The sequence below is a fragment of the Cygnus atratus genome, unplaced genomic scaffold (assembly GCF_013377495.2).
Source record: "Cygnus atratus isolate AKBS03 ecotype Queensland, Australia unplaced genomic scaffold, CAtr_DNAZoo_HiC_assembly HiC_scaffold_216, whole genome shotgun sequence".
Lineage (NCBI taxonomy): Eukaryota > Metazoa > Chordata > Aves > Anseriformes > Anatidae > Cygnus > Cygnus atratus.
Window position 1 is genome coordinate 1 of NW_026109809.1, and position 23,140 is coordinate 23,140.

A 23,140-nucleotide genomic window follows, 5' to 3' on the forward strand; every position below is an offset into this window, starting at 1 on the left:
CCCTACAGAGCCCCTCCCGGTGGGGGCCCTAAACCCTCCAATGGGCCCCACAAGGTGCGTGGGGTTCCCCAAAGCCCCCCCAGGCTCTGTGGGGCACCCCAACCCCCCCCCCCCCCAAGAAGCCCTGTAGGGCTCCCTAAAGCCCCCCCCCAGGAGCCCCCCATGGAACATGGGGCACCCCAAAGCCCCCCCGGAAGCCCCAAAGGGCACCCCAAAGCCCCCCCAATACCCCATAGGGCTCCTTAAAGCCCCCCCGGAGCCCCCCCATGATCCATGAGGCACCCCAAAGCCCCCCCCAGTATCCCATAGGGCTCCTTAAAGCCCCCCTGGAGCCCCCCCCGATCTATGGGGGCACCCCAAAGCCCCCCCTAAAACCACGTAGGGCTCCCTAAAGCCCCCCCCAGGAGCCCCCCATGGAACACAGGGGCACCCCCAAAGGGCTCCCTAAAGCCCCCCCTGGAGCCCCCCCATAGAACATGGGGCACCCCAAAGCCCCCCCTAGAAGCCCTACAGGGCTCCCTAAAGCCCCCCCATGCCCCACGGGGCACCCCAAAACCCCAGCACGGGGAGGGGGGGGGGGCACCGAGAGCCCCTCCCCAGCCCCCCCCCCCCCCCAAAAAAAAAAAATCCAGGCGTGGGGTGGGGGAATCGTGCCCCTCTCCCCCCCCCCCCAGCACCCCAAAAAATCCCCTATAGCGGGGTGTGGTGGAGGGGTCCTGAGGGTTTGGAGGTGAGGGGGGGGGTCCCGGGGGGGGGGGGGGTCCCGGGGGGGGGGTCCCCTCACCTTCGGTGACCTCGGAGATGTGGCACTCCTCCAGGGCGCCCGAGGGGCTGTGCACCTTGGCGTCCAGCACCCCCTTGGCCCCGTTGAGGCTGACGGCGAAGGAGGCCGGCTGGTGGACCTTGAGGCCGGACTCCTGGGGGGGCACAGAGCGTTATTGGGGGGGGGGGGGGGCGCCCCCAAATGTACACACACCCCCCCCCCGCCGAGGTTGGGGGGGGGGGGGCGGATAGGAAGGGAAGGAGCCGGGAAGGAGCGCGGAAGCCTGCCCCGAATCGTCCCCCAAGGCACCCCGAAATCCCGCCCCAAATCAACCCCGAAATCCCGCCCCAAATCCTGCCCCTAACAACCCCAAATCACCCCAAAACCCTGCTCCAAAACCTGACCCAAATCACCCCCAAATCCTGCCCCAAATCACCCCCAAATCCTGCCCCAAATCAACCCCAAAATCCTGCCCCAAATCCTGCCCCTAACAACCCCAAATCCTGCCCCTAACAACCCCAAATCCTGCCCCTAACAACCCCAAATCACCCCAAAACCCTGCTCCAAAACCTGCCCCAAATCACCCCCAAATCCTGCCCCAAATCAACCCCAAAATCCTGCCCCAAATCCTGCCCCTAACAACCCCAAATCCTGCCCCTAACAACCCCAAATCACCCCAAAACCGTGCTCCAAAACCTGACCCAAATCACCCCCACTTTCTGCCCCAAATCACCCCCAAATCCTGCCCCAAATCAACCCCAAAATCCTGCCCCAAATCCTGCCCCTAACAACCCCAAATCCTGCCCCTAACAACCCCAAATCCTGCCCCTAACAACCCCAAATCACCCCAAAACCCTGCTCCAAAACCTGACCCAAATCACCCCCAAATCACCCCCAAATCCTGCCCCAAATCAACCCCGAAATCCTGCCCCAAATCCTGCCCCTAACAACCCCAAATCACCCCAAAACCCTGCTCCAAAACCTGACCCAAATCACCCCAAATCCTGCCCCAAATCACCCCCAAATCCTGCCCCAAATCCTGCCCCTAACAACCCCAAACCACCCCAAAACCCTGCTCCAAAACCTGACCCAAATCACCCCCAAATCCTGCCCCAAATCCTGCCCCAAATCAACCCCAAAATCCTGCCCCAAATCCTGCCCCTAACAACCCCAAATCCTGCCCCTAACAACCCCAAATCCTGCCCCTAACAACCCCAAATCCTGCCCCTAACAACCCCAAATCACCCCAAAACCCTGCTCCAAAACCTGACCCAAATCACCCCCAAATCACCCCCAAATCCTGCCCCAAATCCTGCCCCTAACAACCCCAAACCACCCCAAAACCCTGCTCCAAAACCTGACCCAAATCACCCCCAAATCCTGCCCCAAATCAACCCCAAAATCCCGCCCCAAATCCTGCCCCTAACAACCCCAAATCACCCCAAAACCCTGCTCCAAAACCTGACCCAAATCACCCCCAAATCCTGCCCCAAATCACCCCCAAATCCTGCCCCAAATCCTGCCCCTAACAACCCCAAACCACCCCAAAACCCTGCTCCAAAACCTGACCCAAATCACCCCCAAATCCTGCCCCAAATCCTGCCCCAAATCAACCCCAAAATCCCGCCCCAAATCCTGCCCGTAACAACCCCAAACCACCCCAAAACCCTGCTCCAAAACCTGCCCCAAATCACCCCCAAATCCTGCCCCAAATCAACCCCAAATCCTGCCCCAAATCCTGCCCGTAACAACCCCAAATCACCCCAAAACCCTGCTCCAAAACCTGACCCAAATCACCCCCAAATCACCCCCAAATCCTGCCCCAAATCAACCCCGAAATCCTGCCCCAAATCCTGCCCCTAACAACCCCAAATCACCCCAAAACCCTGCTCCAAAACCTGACCCAAATCACCCCCAAATCCTGCCCCAAATCACCCCCAAATCCTGCCCCAAATCCTGCCCCTAACAACCCCAAACCACCCCAAAACCCTGCTCCAAAACCTGACCCAAATCACCCCAAAATCCTGTCCCAAATCACCCCAAAACCCTGCCCTAAACCCTGCCCTAAACCCTGCCCTAAACCCTGCCCCCAAATCACCCCAAAAATCCACCTCAAATCACCCTAAAATCCCGCCCCAAACAATCCCAAATCCTGCCCTAAATCCTGCCCCAAATCACCCCACAACCCTGCTCCAAAACCTGCCCCAAATCACCCCAAAATCCTGCCCTAAATCAACCCCAAAATCCTACCCCAAACAACCCCAAATCCTGCCCTAAATCCTGTCCCAAATCACCCCAAAACCTGCCCCAAATCACCCCAAAATCCTGCCCCAAAACCTGCCCCAAACAACCCCAAAATCCTGCCCTAAATCACCCCCAAATCCTCACCCCAAATAATTCAGGGGGGACGAACACCCCCAAAATAACCCGGGGGGGGACGAACACCCCCAAATCCCCCCCCCCAAACAGTCCTGGGGGGCCGATCCCCCCAAAACCCTCCCCCTAAAGACCCCTGGGGGCTTCCGCACCCCAAAAATCCCCCCCATACACCTTGGGGGGGGGAGTCACCCCCAAAACAACCCTTGGGGGGGGTCCGCACCCCAAAACGCCCCCGGCGGGGATCTGCACCCCAAGATCCCCACCTGGGGGGGCTCCGCGCCCCGAGACCCCCCCCGGGGAGACCCCAAAACCCCGCTCTGGGGATCCCCCAAAATACTGGGGGGGTCCCCAAGGACATGGGGGGTTCCCCCAAAACACGAGGGGGTCCCCAAAAACACGGGGGGGGTCTCCCAGGGGGGCGGGGAGGGATTTGGGGTGTGGGCCCCCCCCCCATCCCACCCAGCACCCCACTTACCTTATGGGGCCGCGGGGCTCAGCGGGGGAGAACGGGGGTCCCGGCCCCCGGTTTTGGGGTGCGGGGGGGGCCCTGGGGGGGCCGTTCTGCCCCGCTGAGGCCCGGCCGGCCCCGGTGGCCCCCCCCCAGATTTTTGGGGGGGGGGAGGGGGGCTGTTAATAGCCTTTAAAAGAGGCACGGGAGAAGACCCCCGGGGGGGCGCCCGGGCAGCGCAGGGACCCCACCACCCCCTATAGAGCTGTGGTGACCCTACAGGAACCCCTAAACCCCACTGGGGACCTATAGGCACCCCTAAACCCCATTGGGGCCCTATAGAGCTGTGGTGACCCTATAGGCACCCCTAAACCCCACTGGGGCCCTATAGAGCTACAGTGACCCTATAGGCACCCCTAAACCCCATTGGGGCCCTACAGAGCTACAGTGACCCTATAGGCACCCCTAAACCCCACTGGGGCCCTATAGAGCTACAGTGACCCTATAGGCACCCCTAAACCCCATTGGGGCCCTACAGAGCTACAGTGACCCTATAGGCACCCCTAAACCCCACTGGGGCCCTATAGAGCTACAGTGACCCTATAGGCACCCCTAAACCCCATTGGGGCCCTATAGAGCTACAGTGACCCTATAGGCACCCCTAAACCCCATTGGGGCCCTACAGAGCTACAGTGACCCTATAGGCACCCCTAAACCCCATTGGGGCCCTACAGAGCTACAGTGACCCTATAGGCACCCCTAAACCCCATTGGGGCCCTACAGAGCTACAGTGACCCTATAGGCACCCCTAAACCCCACTGGGGCCCTATAGAGCTACAGTGACCCTATAGGCACCCCTAAAACCCCACTGGGGCCCTATAGAGCTACAGTGACCCTATAGGCACCCCTAAACCCCATTGGGGCCCTACAGAGCTACAGTGACCCTATAGGCACCCCTAAACCCCATTGGGGCCCTACAGAGCTACAGTGACCCTATAGGCACCCCTAAACCCCATTGGGGCCCTACAGAGCTACAGTGACCCTATAGGCACCCCTAAACCCCATTGGGGCCCTATAGAGCTGTGGTGACCCTATAGGCAACCCTAAACCCTATTAGGGCCCTACAGAGCCCTCCTGCCCCTCGAGACCCCACTAGAGGCCCTATTGATGCCTTATTGAGGCCCTATAGAGGCCCTCCTGCCCCTGGAGGCCCTATCACAGCCCTACGGAGGCCCTATGGAGCCCTCCTGCCCCTGGAGGCCCTATGGAGGCCCTACGAAACCCTCCTGCCCCTGGTAGCCCTATAGAGGCCCTACGGAGGCCCTACAGTACCCTCCTGCCCCTGGAGGCTCTACGGAGGCCCTACAGCACCCTCCTGCCCTTAGAGGCCCTATGGATGCCCTGTAGAGGTTCTCCTGCCCCTGGAGGCCCTACAGAGGCCCTACAGAGGCCCTACAGCGCCCTCCTGCCCCTGGAGGCCCTACAGAGGCCCTACAGCACCCTCCTGCCCCTGGAGGCCCTATGGATGCCCTGTAGAGGTTCTCCTGCCCCTGGAGGCCCTACAGAGGCCCTACAGAGGCCCTACAGCGTCCTCCTGCCCCCGGAGGCCCTACGGAGGCCCTACAGCACCCTCCTGCCCCTGGAGGCCCTATGGATGCCCTGTAGAGGTTCTCCTGCCCCTGGAGGCCCTACAGAGGCCCTACAGCACCCTCCTGCCCCTGGAGGCCCTATGGACGCCCTGTAGAGGTTCTCCTGCCCCTGGAGGCCCTACAGAGGCCCTACAGAGGCCCTACAGCGCCCTCCTGCCCCCGGAGGCCCTACGGAGCCCTGCGGAGCCCTGCGGGCCGGGGCCTTCTCCCGGTGCCTCACCTGAAGGCTAGAAACAGTGAGGCGCCGCGCCGCGTCGCAGGGCGAGGAGGCCGACACCACGAAGGGGCTGTCGGGGACGTGCTCCTCGTTGAACTTCACCGACACCTCGTAGTCGCCTGCGGGGTCGGCAACGGGGTCGTTAACGGGGGCCGGTGACGAGGGGTCATTAACGGGAGGATCGGTAACAGGGCACTCATTAATGGGGTTCGTAAATGGGGTCCTTAACGGGAGGCTCATTAATAGGGCACTCATTAATGGGGTTCGTTAATGGGGCCCTTAACGGGAGGATCGGTAATAGGGCACTCATTAATGGGGTTCGTAAATGGGGTCCTTAACGGGAGGCTCATTAATAAGGCAATCATTAATGGGGTCCTTAACGGGAGGATCGGTAATAGGGCACTCATTAATGGGGTTCGTAAATGGGGTCCTTAACGGGAAGCTCATTAATAGGGCACTCATTAATGGGGTTCGTTAATGGGGGGGGCTCGTAATAGGGCACTCATTAATAGGGTTCATAAATGGGGTTTCAGTCACGGGGGTCCTTAACGAGAGGCTCATTAATAAGGCAATCATTAATGGGGTTTGTTAATGGGGTGGCTCGTAATAGGGCACTCATTAATGGGGTTTCATTAACAGGGCTGCTTAACGGGAGGCTTGTTAATAGGGCACTCATTTACGGGGTTCATTAATGGGGTCTTGTTAATGGGGCTCCTTAATGAGGAGTCATTAATGGGGCTCCTCGACGGGAGGCTCGTTAATAGGGTACTCATTAATGGGGTTTCATTAATGGGGTTCCTTAACGGGGGGCTCATTAATGGGGGGTCATTAACAGGGCTCCTTAATGGGGGGCTCGTTAATAGGGCACTTATTAATGGGGTCTCGTTAACGGGGCTCCTTAATAGGGCACTTGTTAATGGGGTTCATAAATGGGGGGCTCATTAACAGGGGGGCTATTAATGGGGCTCATTAGCAGGGCGCTCGTTAACAGGGGCTCATTAATGGGGAGCTCATTAATGGGGGAGCCATTAATGGGGCTCATTAACAGGGCTTATTAGTAGGGGCTCATTAATGAGGAGTTCCTTAACAGGGCTCATTAATGGGGAGCTCATTAAAAGGGCTCCTTAACCAGGGGGCTCATTAATGGGGCTCATTAAGAGGGTTAATCGGGACAACAGGGACATAGGGACTGGGTTAATGATGGGGTTAACGGGGATGGGATTAACGGGGTTAATGGGGACAGGATTACTTGGGACGAGGTTACCCAGGTTAATGGGGACGGGATTAATGGGGTTACCAGGGACGGGATTAATGGGGATGAGGTTACTGGGATTAATGGAGGACAGGATTAATGAGGTTATCAGGGATGGGATTAATGGGGACGAGGTTTCCGAGGTTAACGGGGATGGGATTAATGAGGTTACCAAGGATGGGATTAATGGGGTTACCGGGGACGGGATTAGTGGGGACAACAGGGACATAGGGACAGGGTTAATGGGCATAACAGGACAGGATTAACAGGGAGGGGATTAATAGGGTTAACGGGAACAGGATTAACGGGGACGAGGTTACCGGGATTAACGGGGATGGGATTAGTGGGGTTACCGGGGACAGGATTAATGGGGACAAGGTTACCAGGATTAACGGGGATGGGATTAGTGGGGTTACCAGGGACAGGATTAGTGGGGTTACTGGGAACGGGATTAGTGGGGTTACTGGGAACGGGATTAGTGGGGACGAGGTTACCAGGATTAACATGGATGGGATTAGTGGGGTTACTGGGAACGGGATTAATGGGGACGAGGTTACCGGGATTAATGGGGACGGGATTAGTGGGGTTACCAGGGACGGGATTAGTGGGGTTACTGGGAACGGGATTAACGGGGATGAGGTTACCGGGATTAATGGGGACGGGATTAGTGGGGTTACCAGGGACGGGATTAGTGGGGTTACTGGGAACGGGATTAACGGGGATGAGGTTACCGGGATTAATGGGGACGGGATTAGTGGGGTTACTGGGAACGGGATTAATGGGGACAAGGTCACCAGGATTAACAGCGATGGGATTAGTGGGGTCACCGGGGACGGGATTACCGGGACCCCGTACCGGGCTCCTGCACGACGTAGGAGACGCCGCAGGAGCCGTCCTTGCGGTCCTCGAAGGCGATCTCGGCCTTGCTGGGCCCCTCGACGGCGATGGAGAGCCCCCCGGCGCCCGCCTCGCGCGTCCAGATGCTGAACTCGGCTGGGGGGGGGCACGGGGGGGTCAGGGGGGCGCCCCCACAGGGGCTGGGGGCAACCCGAAAGGGTCTGGGGGTGGCCCCGGGGGGGGGGGTTGGGGCACCCCAAGGGGGTTTGGGGGGCACCCCAGGGGGGTTGGGGGCACCCCGGGGGGGGGGGGGGTTGGGGCATCCCCGGGGGCTTTGGAGTGCCCCGGGGGGGGGGTGGGGGCACCCCAGGGGGGTCTGGGGGGCCCTCATAGGGCTGGGGGTAGCCCCGGGTGGGTTTTGGGGCACCCCAGGGGGGTTTTGGGGCACCCCGGGGGGGGGTTGGGGGCGGCCCCAGGTGGGTTTTGGGGGGCCCTCATAGGGCTGGGGTGGCCTCAGGTGGGTTTCGGGGTGCCCCAGGGGGGTTTTGGGGGCACCCCAGCAGGGTTTTGGGGGCCCTCAAAGGGCCGGGGGGTGGCCCTGGGTGGGTTTGGGGGTGCCCCAGGGGCTTTTGGGGGCACCCCGGGCAGGTTTGGGGGGCCCTTGTAGGGCTGGGGGGGCGGCCCCAGGTGGGTTTTGGGGTGCCCTCGGTGACTCCTGGAGCACCCCAAAAGCTCCAGGGCCCCGGGGCGGGTTTGGGGGCACCTTTAGGGCCTCTTGAAGACCCCCAACCCCCCCCCCTCTTTACCCCCCCAGCCCCCTGAGGGCAGGTTTCGGGTGCCCGCGGGGGGTTTTGGGGCAGATTTGGAGACTTTCAGAGGCCCCAAACTCTCCCTTTGCCCTCCCACATCCCCAGGGTGGGTTTTGGGTGCCCGGGGTAGATTTTGGGGCACCTTTAGGGCCTCTTGAAGACCCCAAACCCCCCCCCGTACCCCCCCCCAGGCCCCTGGGGACAGGTTTTGGGTTCCCAGGGCAGGTCTGGGGGCACCTTTGGGGATTTTTGGAGACCCCAAACCCTCCCTTTTCCCTTCCAGAGCCCCAGGGTGGGTTCTGGGGCACCTTTGGGGACCCCAAACCCCCCCCCCCCGTACCCCCCCCAGGGGCAGGTTTTGGGTGCCCGTGGCCACTTTAGGGTCACCTTTAGGGCCTTTAGAAGACCCCAACCTCCCCCCCTGTACCCCCCAGCCCCCCGGGGGCAGGTTTTGGGGCACCTTTGGGGACTTTTGGAGACCCCAAACCCTCCTTTTTTCCCTTCCAGAGACCCAGGGTGGGTTTTGGGGCACCTTTGGGGACTCTTGGGGACCCCAAACCCCCCCTGTGCCCCCCCCAGGGGCAGGTTTTGGGTGCCCGTGGCCAGTTTAGGGTCACCTTTAGGGCCTTTTGAAGCCCCCCAACCCCCTTCTTTCCCCCCCCCCCCCCCCAAAACTCACCTGGCACTCCGGCCTCGGCCCTCTCGAGGCCGGCCCCCCCAGCGCGCACCTTGTGGCCCCCCCCTTCCCCCAGGGGGCTCAAATCCCCCCCTCTTCCCTCCCACATCCCCAGGGTGGGTTTTGGGTGCCCGGGGTAGATTTTGGGGCACCTTTAGGGCCTCTTGAAGACCCCAACCCCCCCCCCCCGTACCCCCCCCAGGTCCCTGGGGACAGGTTTTGGGTTCCCAGGGCAGGTTTGGGGGGGGGACTTTTGGAGACCCCAAAAGCCCCAGCTGCCCTCCCTGAGCCCCGGGGTGGTTTTGGGGACACGTTTTGGGCCTTTTGAAGCCCCCCAACCCTTTTGAAGCCCCCCCCCCCCCCCCCAAAACTCACCTGGCACTCCGGCCTCGGCCCTCTCGAGGCCGGGCCCCCCGGCGCGCACCTTGTGGGCCCCCCCTTCCCCCAGGGGGCCGACGGTGAACTGGAAGGGGCTGCCGGGGACGTGCTGCCCGCGGTGGTCCTTGACGCTCACCGAGTGCCCCCCGGTCTCGGCGGGGACGAAGCGGATGCTGTAGGCGCCCCCCCCCTCGCCCTCGAGCACCTGCGCCGCCGTCGTCTGCCCCGAGGGGCCCGTCACCAGCGCCGTCAGCTCGTGGGGGCTCAGATCTGGGGGGGGAAACGGGGGGGTTAAAGGGGGTTTTGGGGGGTTAAGAGGGGGTTTATGGGGTTTGGGGGGGTTAAAGGGCGGTTTGCCCCGAGGGGCCCATCGTCAGCGCCGTCAGCTCGTGGGGGCTCAGATCTGGGGGGAAAATGGGGGGTTAGGGGGCTGGGGGGGGGGTTAAAAGGAGGTTTGGGGGGGTTAAATGGGGGTTTATGGGGTTTGGGGGGTTAAAGGGGGGTTTTGGGGGGGTTAAAGGGGGGTTTTGGGGGGGGGGGGTTTGCCCTGAGGGGGCCCGTCACCAGCGCCGTCAGCTCGTGGGGGCTCAGATCTGGGGGGGAAAAAACGGGGGGGTTGGGGGGGGTTAAAGGGGGTTTTGGGGGGTTAAGTGGGGGTTTATGGGGTTTGGGGGGGGGTTGGGGGGGGGTTTGGGGGAGGGTTTGGGGGGGGGTTAAAGGGCGGTTTGCCCCGAGGGGCCCATCGTCAGCGCCGTCAGCTCGTGGGGGCTCAGAAAAGAGTTGGGGGGGGGGGGGGGTTAAAGGGGGTTTGGGGGGGGGTAGGGGGGATTAAAGGGGGGGTTATGGGGTTTGGGGGGGGGTTAAAGGGGGGTTATAAAAAAGGGGTTTGGGGACAGCCCCCGGGTGCTGGGGAGGGGTGTGGGGGACCCACGGGATGGTCCCCAAGGGTGTTATGGGGCCCCTAGGGACATTTTGGGACCCTCGGGGACATTCTCAGCCCCCCGGGCCCCTCCCCAGGGACATTTTCCCCTCCCCCCCCCCCCCGGGGCACTTTGGGACCCCCCCCATGCCCCTCCAGGGCCACTTTGGGACCCTCGGGGACATTTTCAGCCCCCTGGGCGCCCCCCTAGGGCCATTTTGGGACCCCCCAGGGCCATTCTCAGCCCCCCAGGCCCCCCCCCCCACTGACATTTTGGGACCCTCGGGGACATTTTCAGCCCCCCGGACCCCTCCCCAGGGACATTTTGCCCCCCCCCCCCCCGGGGCACTTTGGGACCCCCCCCATGCCCCTCCAGGGCCACTTTGGGACCCTCGGGGACATTTTCAGCCCCCCGGACCCCTCCCCAGGGACATTTTGGGCCCCCTGGACCCCCCCCCCCAGGGACATTTTGCCCCCCCCCGGGCCGTGCTGCCCCCCCTCACCAGGCATCTTGAGGCTGAGGTCGCAGGCGGTGCCCACGCTGGCCTCGGGGGGGGCGCGGCGGCGGCGCGTGATGCTCTCCTTCACCCGGCCCTCGCCCGTCACCTTCACCGAGAAGGGGCTCCCTGCGGGGGGGGGCGGGGGGGGTGTCACTGGGGGGCCCAGTGCTCCCAGTAACCCCCAGTACCCCCCCCCACTAACCCCCAGTAACCCCCCAGTACCCCGCTGGTCGCCGAACTTGACGGCGATGATGCAGTTGCCGGGCTCGGTGGGGCAGTATGGCCCCCAGTATGGCCTCCCAGTGCCCCCAGCATCCCCAGTATGGCCTCCCAGTGCCCCCAGGAGTCCCAGTATGGCCTCCCAGTGCCCCCAGGAGTCCCAGTATGGCCTCCCAGCGCTCCCAGTACCCACCAGGGACATGCTGGTCGCCGAACTTGACAGCGATGATGCAGTTGCCGGGCTCGGTGGGGCAGTACGGCCCCCAGTATGGCCTCCCAGTGCCCCCAGCATCCCCAGTATGGCCTCCCAGTGCCCCCAGCATCCCCAGTATGGCCTCCCAGTGCCCCCAGGAGTCCCAGTATGGCCTCCCAGTGCCCCCAGTACCCACCAGGGACGTGCTGGTCGCCGAACTTGACGGCGATGATGTAGTTGCCGGGCTCGGTGGGGCAGTATGGCCCCCAGTATGGCTTCCCAATGCCCCCAGCACCCCCAGTATGGCCTCCCAGTGCCCCCAGGAGTCCCAGTATGGCCTCCCAGCGCTCCCAGTACCCACCAGGGACGTGCTGGTCGCCGAACTTGACGGCGATGATGCAGTTGCCGGGCTCGGTGGGGCAGTATAGCCCCCAGTATGGCTTCCCAATGCCCCCAGCATCCCCAGTATGGCCTCCCAGTGCCCCCAGGAGTCCCAGTATGGCCTCCCAGTGCCCCCAGTACCCACCAGGGACGTGCTGGTCGCCGAACTTGACGGCGATGATGCAGTTGCCGGGCTCGGTGGGGCAGTATAGCCCCCAGTATGGCCTCCCAGTGCCCCCAGCATCCCCAGTATGGCCTCCCAGTGCCCCCAGGAGTCCCAGTATGGCCTCCCAGTGCCCCCAGTACCCACCAGGGACGTGCTGGTCGCCGAACTTGACGGCGATGATGTAGTTGCCGGGCTCGGTGGGGCAGTACAACCCCCCGCTATCCCCAGTACAGCCTCCCAGTGCCCCCAGCATCCCCAGCATGGCCTCCCAGTGCCCCCAGGAGTCCCAGTATGGCCTCCCAGCGCTCCCAGTACCCACCAGGGACGTGCTGGTCGCCGAACTTGACGGCGATGATGTAGTTGCCGGGCTCGGTGGGGCAGTAGGCCACGCGGCACGTGCCGTCCTCCAGCTCCTCGGTGGTGATGTCCACCTTGCTGGGCCCCTCGATGGACAGGCTGAGCCCGCCGTACCCTGGGGACGGGGCCCGTCAGCGGGGTCCCGACCCCGAAATAAAACCCCCAACCCCCCCCAAATAAACGGGGTGTGTGTGTGTGTGGGGGGGGGGTCTCGTACCGGCGTCGCGGGTGTCGATGGTGAAGTGGGCGGGCTGGAAGGTGCGGCCCTCGCGCAGCCCCGGCCCGGCCACGCGCACGCGGCTGGCGTCGCCCAGCTCGGCCTGGCTGATGGTGACGGCCACGGGGCTGCGCGCCAGCGGCTGCCCCCCCCGCGAGACGTGCACCAGGTGCTCGCCCACCTCCTGCGGCACGAAGGAGATGCCTGCGGGAAACGGGGAGGGGGGCGCGGGGGGGTGTCAGCGGGGTGAGGCAGACGCCCTCCCCCCCGACACCGTGGCCCCCACCCCCACGTCGTCCTGTCCTCGTATTTGCCGCATTTCTGTGCCCCCTCCCCGTACCCATACGGTCACGTCCCCAGAGCTCCGTGTGCCCCCCGTCCCCCCTTTCCTATGTCCCCCTGTCCCTGTACCTCCCTATCTCCCCAAGTCCCCCATCCCCCTGTCCCTACTCCCCCTATTTCCATGTCCCCGTCCCCACGTCCCTCTATTTTCATGTCCCCCCCCTCTCCCTGCCCCAGTTTCCCCCGTCCCCCTATTTCCATGCCCCCCTGTCCCTATATCTCCCTGTCCCTATATCTCCCTGTCCCTAAAATCTCCCGTCCCCATATCCCCACATCTCCCTGTCCCCATGTCCCCCCGTCCCCCTATTTCCATGTCCCCCCCTCCCCCTGTCCCCCCACCTCCCTATCTTCCTGTCCTTGTCCCTATTATCTCCCTGTCCCTGTCCCTATTATCTCCCTGTCCCCCTGTCCCTGTGCCCCTCTGTCCCCCCCTATCTCCCCATCTCCCCGTCCCCATATCTCCACATCCCCATGCCCCCCCGTCCCCATGTCCCCCCCGTCCCTATATCTCCCTATCCCCATATCCCCGTGACCGCCCCCGTCCCTGTGCCCCCCCGTCCCTATATCTCCATGTCCCCCCGTCCCCATATCTCCATGTCCCCCCATTTCCATGTCCCCATGTCCCTGTTATCTCCTTGTCCCCATATCCCCGTGCCCCCCCATGTCCCCGTGCACCCCCCCCATCCCCATGTCCCTTTTATCTCCCTGCCCCCATCCCCATATCTCCCTGTCCCCGTGCCCCCCATCCCCGCGTCCCCACATCTCCCTGTCCCCCATCCCCACACCTCCCCATCTCCCCGTCCCCACGTCCCTGCGCCCCCCCCATGTCCCCATGTCCCCCACGCCCCCCCACGCCCCCCCGTGCCCCCCATCCCTACATCTCCCTGTCCCCCCGTCCCCACACCTCCCCATCTCCCCGTCCCCATGTCCCTGCGCCCCCCCCATGTCCCCACGTCCCCGTGCCCCCCCTCCCCGCGTCCCCACATCCCCCCGTCCCCCCGTCCCCACACCTCCCCATCTCCCCGTCCCCACATCCCTGCGCCCCCCCATGTCCCCGTGCCCCCCCATGCCCCCCCACGCCCCCCCACGTCCCCACACCTCCCCGTCCCCACACCTCCCCATCTCCCCGTCCCCACGTCCCTGCGCCCCCCCATGTCCCCGTGCCCCCCCGCGCCCCCCCACACCCCCCCACGTCCCCATGCCCCCCGTCCCCCCGTCCCCACACCTCCCCATCTCCCCGTCCCCACGTCCCTGCGCCCCCCCATGTCCCCGTGCCCCCCCGCGCCCCCCCACACCCCCCCACGTCCCCATGCCCCCCGTCCCCCCGTCCCCACACCTCCCCATCTCCCCGTCCCCACGTCCCTGCGCCCCCCTCATGTCCCCGTGCCCCCCCGTGCCCCCCACGCCCCCCCGTGCCCCCCCCCGCCCACCGAGGTGGCCGTTGCGCAGGCGCTTGAGCTGGCAGGGCTCCTTGCGGCCCGAGGGCGCGGTGACGGTGGCGGCCAGCTGGCTCAGGTCGCTCTCGCCGATGTCCAGCGGGATGTCGGCCGAGGCGCCCACCTTCAGGTGGGACAGGCGCAGGCTGTCGTCCCCTAAGGGACCCCAGACTCAATTAGGGGCGGGGGCACCCCCGGGCCCCTTTTAGGGACCCCCACGATCGGGCTGGGGACGCCCAGTGTGGCCCCAAGGCCCCCGGGGCACACCCGGGCCCCTTTTTAGGGACCCCAGGGGACCCCCAGGATGGGTCCGGACCCCCTTTAGAGACCCCAGAGGACCCCCACGATGGGCCCAGACCCCCTCTGGGAGACCCCAGGGGACCCCCCAGGATAGGGCTGGGGACCCCCACGATGAGCCCGGGGGCACCCCCAGACCTCTGCTGTAGACCCCAGGGGACCCCCAGGAAGGTCTCAGGGTGCCCAGGCCACCTGCAGCCCTGTTTTACAGACCCCAGGGCACCCCCAGCTCCATTTCAGAGACCCCAGGCCCCCCCCAGACCCCTTTTAGAGACCCCAGAGCCCCCCCCAGAAGGTCTCAGGGTGCCCAGGCCACCTGCAGCCCTGTTTTACAGACCCCCAGGGCACCCCCAGGCCCCTTTTGGAGACCCCAGGATGGTCCCAGGGCACCCCCAGCCCCATTTTAGAGACCCCAGCCCCCCCCCCCCCCCAACCCCTTTTAGAGACCCCAGGGCACCCCTAGGAAGCTCCTGGGGAGCCCAGGACACCCCTGAGACAGTCCCAGCCGCCCCCCCCCCAACCCCATTTTAGAGACCTCAGGATGGTCCCAGGCCCCCCCAGCCCCGTTCTAGAGACCCCAGCCCCCCCCCCCAGACCCCTTTCAGAGACCCCAGAGCCCCCCCCGGAAGGTCTCAGGGTGCCCAGGCCACCTTCAGCCCTGTTTTACAGCCCCCAGGGCACCCCCAGCTCCATTTCAGAGACCCCAGGCCCCCCCCAGACCCCTTTCAGAGACCCCAGAGCCCCCCCCGGAAGGTCTCAGGGTGCCCAGGCCACCTTCAGCCCTGTTTTACAGCCCCCAGGGCACCCCCAGCTCCATTTCAGAGACCCCAGGCCCCCCCCAGACCCCTTTCAGAGACCCCAGAGCCCCCCCCGGAAGGTCTCAGGGTGCCCAGGCCACCTTCAGCCCTGTTTTACAGCCCCCAGGGCACCCCCAGCTCCATTTCAGAGACCCCAGGCCCCCCCCAGACCCCTTTCAGAGACCCCAGAGCCCCCCCCGGAAGGTCTCAGGGTGCCCAGGCCACCTGCAGCCCTGTTTTACAGCCCCCAGGGCACCCCCAGCTCCATTTCAGAGACCCCAGGCCCCCCCCAGACCCCTTTCAGAGACCCCAGAGCCCCCCCCGGAAGGTCTCAGGGTGCCCAGGCCACCTTCAGCCCTGTTTTACAGCCCCCAGGGCACCCCCAGCTCCATTTCAGAGACCCCAGGCCCCCCCCAGACCCCTTTCAGAGACCCCAGGGCACCCCTAGGAAGCTGCTGGGGACCCCAGGACACCCCCGGGATAGTCCCAGCCCCCCCCCCAGCCCCGTACCGGTGATGCGGGCGGTGAAGGGGCTGCCGGCGATGTGCTTGTCGTTGTACTTGACCACGATGCTGTAGTCGCCGGGCAGCACGGGCAGGTAGGAGACGCTGCACGTCCCGTCCTGGTTGTCCGTGCAGCTGATCTCCGCCTTGGACGGCCCCTCCACGGCCAACGACAGCCCACCTAGGGGAGGAGGGGGGGGGGCGTAACGAGTCGGGGCGGGGGGGGCGAAATAATTCGGGGACCCCCCGGGGGGGCTGCACTCACCCTCGCCGGCGTCCTTGGTGTTGACGGTGAAGGTGGCCGGCTTGTTGACGGTGCCGTGGATGAGCCCGGGGCCGTAGGCGGTGACGTGCCCGCTGTTGACGTAGTCCACGTAGAACTGCAGGGGGCTGCCTGTTGGCGGGGGGGGGGGCACATTTTGGGGTTAAAAGGGGGGGGCGTTTTGGGGCGGGGGCGCGGCGGGGGGTGGGGTGGGGGGTGTGAGGGGTCCGGCCCCCCCACCTGGGATGTGCATGGTGTCGTAGCGGATGTCCATCTCGTGCAGGCCGGCCTCGGTGGGGGCGAAGCGCACGGTGACGGTGCCGTCCTTGTTGTCCGTGATGTCCGGCTTGGCCACCTTGCCCGAGGGCATGCGCACCTCGCCTGGGGGGGGCAGGGGGGGGCGTGGGGGGGTCAGGGGGGGCCATTTGGGGGGGGGTTTGGGGGTCCCGGGAAGTCTTGGGAAGGGCTCCTGGGAACGCTGAGGTTGTTTCGGGGGAAGGGCTGGGCTGGGGGGGGGGGGGGGGTCCAAATGTGCTGGGGACCCCCCCGTGAGGACCCCCCCCCACCCCCCAAAGACCCCCCCATTTCCCATGAGGACCCCCCCCATTTACCCCAGGACCCCCCACGAGCCCCCCAGAAGCTCATGCACCCCCCCCCCAGGAGCAGCCGTAGCCCCCTGGGGGGGGGATCCCAAAATCCCCTCATGGGATCCCCAAACCCTGGGGGGGGACCCCAAACGCCCCGGGGAGGGGTCGCAAACGCCCCCTCCATGAGGGAACCCCCAACCCCCCCATGGGACCCCCAACCCCCCCGGGGGGGGTCCCTAAACCCTGGGGGGGGACACCCTGAAACCCCCAGGGGGGAACCCCCAACCCCCCCCCCATGGGACCCCAAACCCCCGGGGGGGGGACCCCAAACCCCCCTGGGGGGTTCCAACCCCCCCCACCCCATGGGACCCCCAAACCCCCTGGGGGGCTTCCAACCCCCCCCCCCCCCCATGGGACCCCAAACCCCGGGGGGGGGGGACCCCAAACCCCGGGGGGGGGACCCCAAACCCCGGGGGGGGGTCCCCAAACCCTCAACCCCCCCAACCCCCCCCCGTGGTGCCCCCCCCTCACCGGTGATGTCGCCCTTCTTGATGGTGAAGGGGATGACGAGGTCGAAGGGGCGCAGCCCGGCCATGTCCAGCCCGTTAACGCCCAGCAGCGGGCGGTCCGTGGCCTGGGGGGGGATTAATTAGGGCGGGGTAATTAACGAGGGGCAGGCTGGTTAATTAGGGGGGCAGGGAGATTCATTAGGGGGCAGGGTGGTTCATTAGGAAAGGGGGTAATTTATTAGGGAACGGGGCAAACATTTAGGGGACAGGGTAATTAATGAGGGGACGGGGCAATTAATGAGGGAACAAGGTGATTAATGAGGGAACAAGGTGATTAATTAGGGAACAAGGTGATTAATGAGGGAACAAGGTGATTAATGAGGGAACAAGGTGATTAATGAGGGGATGGGGCAGTTAACGAGGGGATGGGGCAGTTTGTTAGGAAGGGAGGTAACTCATTAGGTGATGGGGCAATCAGTTAGGGGACAGGGCAATTAGGGCATGGGGCAATTCATTAGGGAACAAGGTGATTAATTAGGGAACAAGGTGATTAATGAGGGGATGGGGCAGTTAATGACGGGAGTGGGCAGTTCGTTAGGAAGCGAGGTAACTCATTAGGGGATGGGGCAACCAGTTAGGGGACAGGGTAATTAGGAATGGGGCAATTAGGGAACGGGGTAATTAATTAGGAAAGAGCTCGTTTGCAGGGGGCGGGGCCACGCTTCCCTTGCACGCCCGCCCTGGCTCCGGCACGCGAGGGTCGTGTGCCTCACACCCGGTGGCTTGTGCACGGCGCACGCGCGGCACGCTGCTGGCCTTGCACACCCCTTACACGCTCCCTGCTCCCACCCACCTCACACCCTCCCTCCTTTGCACACTCCTTACACACTCCCTGCTCGCCGCCCCCCCTTGCACACTCCTTGCTCACCTTACACACTCCCTGCTCACCACCCACCTTGCACACCCCTCGCATGCTCCTCACCACCCACCTTGCACGCTCCTTACACACTCCCTGCTCACCACCCCCCTTGCACACTCCTCGCATGCTCCTCACACCTTGCACACTCCTTCCCCTTACACACTCCCTGCTCACCTTGCACGCTCCTTACACACTTCCTGCTCACCTTGCACACTCCTTGCACACCCCCTTGCTCACCACCCACCTCGCACGCTCCCTCCCCCCCTCCCACCTCCCCCCTCCCTCCTCCTCCTCCCCGCCACTCCCTCCCTCCTCCCCCACCCCCATTTTTGCACACCCCCCTTGCACACTCCTTGCTCACCTTACATACTCCTTACACACTCCCTGCTCACCTTGCACGCTCCTTACACACCCCCCTGCTCACCACCCACCTCGCACGCTCCCTCCCCCCCTCCCACCTCCCCCCTCCCTCCTCCTCCTCCCCGCCACTCCCTCCCTCCTCCCCCACCCCCATTTTTGCACACCCCCCTTGCACACTCCTTGCTCACCTTACATACTCCTTACACACTCCCTGCTCACCTTGCACGCTCCTTACACACCCCCCTGCTCACCACCCACCTCGCACGCTCCCTCCCCCCCCTCCCCCCTGCCACTCCCTCCCTCCTCCCCCACCCCCATTTTTGCACACCCCCCCTTGCACACTCCTTGCTCACCTTACATACTCCTTACACACTCCCTGCTCACCTTGCATGCTCCTTACACACCCCCCTGCTCACCACCCACCTCCCCCCTCCCCCCCTCCTCCTCCCCGCCACTCCCTCCCTCCTCCCCCGCCCCCATTTTTGCACACCCCCCCTTGCACACTCCCTGCTCACCTTGCACGCTCCTTACACACTCCCTGCTCACCTTGCACGCTCCTTGCACACCCCCCTGCTCACCACCCACCTCGCACGCTCCCTCCCCCCCCCGCCACTCCCTCCCTCCTCCCCCACCCCCATTTTTGCACACCCCCCCTTGCACACTCCTTGCTCACCTTGCATACTCCTTACACACTCCCTGCTCGCCTTGCACGCTCCTTGCACACCCCCCTGCTCACCACCCACCTCCCCCCTCCCCCCCCTCCTCCCCGCCACTCCCTCCCTCCTCCCCTGCCCCCATTTTTGCACACCCCCCTTGCACACTCCTTGCTCACCTTACATACTCCTTACACACTCCCTGCTCACCTTGCACGCTCCTTGCACACCCCCCTGCTCACCACCCACCTCGCACGCTCCCTCCCCCCCTCCCCCCTGCCACTCCCTCCCTCCTCCCCCGCCCCCATTTTTGCACACCCCCCTTGCACACTCCTTGCTCACCTTACTCCTTACACACTCCCTGCTCACCTTACACGCTCCTTACACACCCCCCTGCTCACCACCCTCCTCGCACGCTCCCTCCCCCCTCCCCCCTGCCACTCCCTCCCTCCTCCCCCGCCCCCATTTTTGCACACCCCCCTTGCACACTCCTTGCTCACCTTACATACTCCTTACACACTCCCTGCTCGCCTTGCACGCTCCTTACACACCCCCCTGCTCACCACCCACCTCCCCCCTCCCCCCCTCCTCCTCCCCGCCACTCCCTCCCTCCTCCCCCACCCCCATTTTTGCACACCCCCCCTTGCACACTCCTTGCTCACCTTACTCCTTACACACTCCCTGCTCACCTTGCACGCTCCTTACACACCCCCCTGCTCACCACCCTCCTCGCACGCTCCCTCCCCCCCTCCCCCCCGCCACTCCCTCCCTCCTCCCCCGCCCCCATTTTTGCACACCCCCCTTGCACACTCCTTGCTCACCTTACATACTCCTTACACACTCCCTGCTCGCCTTGCACGCTCCTTACACACTCCCTGCTCACCTTGCACGCTCCTTACACACCCCCCTGCTCACCACCCACCTCGCACGCTCCCTCCCCCCCTCCCCCCCGCCACTCCCTCCCTCCTCCCCCGCCCCCATTTTTGCACACCGCCCCCCCCCCCCTTTTATTTTACACACTCACCATGACCTGGAAGGGGCTGTTGGGGATGTGCTCGCCGCCGAAGCGCACGCAGATGACGTACTTGCCGGGCTGGGGGGCGGTGTAGAAGACGTCGAAGGTGCCGTCGGCGTTCTCCACCACGTCCACGTCGGCCTCGGAGCCGTCGGGCGTGCGCACGGTGCACGTCACCTTGCCCTTGCCCGCCGCCTTCGCGTCCACCGTGATCACCGTCTGCTCGCCCAGCTGGATGGTGGGGCCCAGGCCCGGCCCTGCGCGGGGAGGGTGTTTGGTTTTCGGTTTTGGGGGGGGGGGAAATGACGTTTTGGGGGGGGTTCGGGGTGAAAATAGGAGGTTCTGGGGGCCCTCTTCCCAAAAAATTACATCTTGGGGTCTCCCCCCCAAGAAAAATGACGTTTTGGAGGGTTCGGGGTGAAAAAAGGAGGTTCTGGGGGCCCTCTTCCCAAAAAACTACATCTTGGGGTCTCCCCCCCAAGAAAAATGACGTTTTGGGGGGTTCGGGGTGAAAAAAGGAGGTTCTGGGGGCCCTCTTCCCAAAAAATTACATCTTGGGGTCTCCCCCCCAAGAAAAATGACGTTTTGGAGGGTTCGGGGTGAAAAAAGGAGGTTCTGGGGGCCCTCTTCCCAAAAAGATGCAGTCTGGGGGCTCCTCCCCCGAAAAAAGACGCATTTTGGGGAGTTCCCCCCGAGAAAAAATACGTTTTGGGATCTCCCCCCCCCAAAAAAAATGACGTTTTGGGGGGTTCGGGGTGAAAAAAGGAGGTTCTGGGGGCCCTCTTCCCAAAAAGATGCAGGCTGGGGGCTCCTCCCCCGAAAAAAACACGCATTTTGGGGAGTTCCCCCCGAGAAAAAATACGTTTTGGGATCTCCCCCCCCAAAAAAAATGACGTTTTGGGGGGTTCGGGGTGAAAAAAGGAGGTTCTGGGGGCCCTCTTCCCAAAAAACTACATCTTGGGGTCTCCCCCCCAAGAAAAATGACGTTTTGGAGGGTTCGGGGTGAAAAAAGGAGGTTCTGGGGGCCCTCTTCCCAAAAAGATGCAGGCTGGGGGCTCCTCCCCCGAAAAAAGACGCATTTTGGGGAGTTCCCCCCGAGAAAAAATACATTTTGGGATCTCCTCCCCCCCAAAAAAATGACGTTTTGGGGGGTTCGGGGTGAAAAAAGGAGGTTCTGGGGGCCCTCTTCCCAAAAAAATGCAGTCTGGGGGCTCCTCCCCCGAAAAAAAAACGCATTTTGGGGAGTTCCCCCCGAGAAAAAATACGTTTTGGGATCTCCCCCCCCCAAAAAAAATGACGTTTTGGGGGGTTCGGGGTGAAAAAAGGAGGTTTCTGGGGGCCCTCTTCCCAAAAAACTACATCTTGGGGTCTCCCCCCCAAGAAAAATGACGTTTTGGGGGGTTCGGGGTGAAAAAAGGAGGTTCTGGGGGCCCTCTTCCCAAAAAACTACATCTTGGGGTCTCCCCCCCAAGAAAAATGACGTTTTGGGGGGTTCGGGGTGAAAAAAGGAGGTTCTGGGGGCCCTCTTCCCAAAAAACTACGTTTTGGGGGCTCCCCCTGAAAAAAATCCTATGTTCTGGGGTTTCCTGCCCCCAAAAAAAACCCTATTTGGGGGGGTCTATTCCCCCCCAAACCCTACATTTGGGGTCTTTTCCCCCAGAAAAACTACGTTTTGGGGTCGCATCCCTCCAAAAAAATACGTTCTGGTGTCTTCAGCCCCCAAAATTCTACGATTTAGGGTCTTCGGCCCCCAGAAAAATACGTTCTGGGGTCTCCCGCATGCACCCCCCCCCCCCCCCCGCCAAGCGAGCCATGCCGTGAGCTTACCTAAGCCGTGACCTCCGATGGAGACTAGAGCGTGGGCGAGAAGGGGGGGGGATCGGGGGGGGTGGGGGGGATATTTGGGGAGGGGGGGGGAATATTTGGGAAGGGGGGGGTACGGGGGGGGATTTGGGGAAGGGTTTGGGGAAGGATTGGGGGGATTTGGGGGGGATTGGGGGAGGTTTGGAGGGGATTTGGGGGGGGATATGGATTGGGGGGGGTATGGGGGATGATTTGGGGGGGGATATGGGGGTCGAGGGGGGGGTTGGGGTGGATACGGGGGATTAAGGGGGGGGGTTGGGGAGGATATTGGGGGTTGAGGGGGGGTTTGGGGGAGGATATTGGGATTGGGGGGGGTTGGGGTGGATATTGAGGGTTGAGGGGGGGTTTGGGGGGCATATTGGGATTGAGGGGGGGGTGGGGGGCATATTGGGGTTGAGGGGGGTTTTGGGGTGGATATGGGGGTTTCGGGGGTGGATACAGGAGGTTGGGGGTGCGGGGGGGTGGGCAGAGAAGCAAGAAATCCAGTGAGACACACGTGCCGACACCCCCAGCCCCCTCCCCAACCCCCCCCCCATAAAAAACATGCCCCAACCCCCCCCCCCAAACCCACCCCCCCCCCCCCAAACCCCCCCAAAAACCAGCGGTGCCCTGGCTGTGAGCGGGTGGCTGGGCGCGGTGGCTGCGTCCCCTCGTGCCCCCACGTGTGTGTGTCCCCCCCCCCGCCCCGCCCCGAGACCCCCCCCCCCGGGGGGGGCTCACCGGTGACGGTGCACTTGCTGGCGTCGCCGGCGGGCACGGCGCGGATGCGGTAGGGCGAGTAGGGGATCTCGTCGCCGCCGTACTTGATGAGGATGGTGTAGCGCCCCGTGGTGTCGGGCACGTAGGACACGGTGTAGGTGCCGTCCCCGTTGTCCCGGATCGACGCCTTCTTCGGCTTCCCCTCGGGGTCCTGGGGGGGGGGGCGTGGGGGGGGGGGGGGGGGGGGGTTATTGGGAGGGGGGCGTCACCCAGGGGTTTTGTCCCCTGCGGGCCCTTCTCGGCCCTGTCCTAATCTCAGTCCCGACGTCCTCGTGCCCATCCCGCTCTCAGTCCCGGTGTCCTTGTCCCCATCCTCCCATCCTAATCTCACCCCCAATGTCCTCGTCTTAATCTCAGTCCTGACGTCCTTATCCCCATCCTAATCTCAACTCTCAATCCCAGTCTCCTTGTCCCCATCCTGCCCTCGGTCCCAGCGTCCTTGTCCCCATCCTAATCTCACCCCCAATGTCCTCGTCTT

At 63.9% G+C, this 23,140-nt stretch overlaps 1 protein-coding gene across 1 annotated transcript; it reads right to left on the bottom strand.

The window, feature by feature from the left end:
- Positions 1-784: 784 nt before the first annotated feature.
- LOC118261623 (filamin-A-like) lies at positions 785-22,813 on the bottom strand (the record flags this gene model as incomplete). The annotated part of the gene is made up of 15 exons (XM_035572526.1): positions 785-917; positions 5,460-5,575; positions 7,564-7,701; positions 9,406-9,678; positions 10,831-10,953; positions 12,106-12,258; positions 12,361-12,564; positions 14,133-14,294; positions 15,743-15,916; positions 16,001-16,129; positions 16,238-16,378; positions 17,116-17,218; positions 20,050-20,297; positions 21,868-21,891; positions 22,624-22,813. Coding segments are annotated over 15 exons (2,311 nt in total), but the record flags the coding sequence as incomplete, so codon positions are not given.
- Between the last annotated feature and the right edge of the window lie 327 nt (positions 22,814-23,140).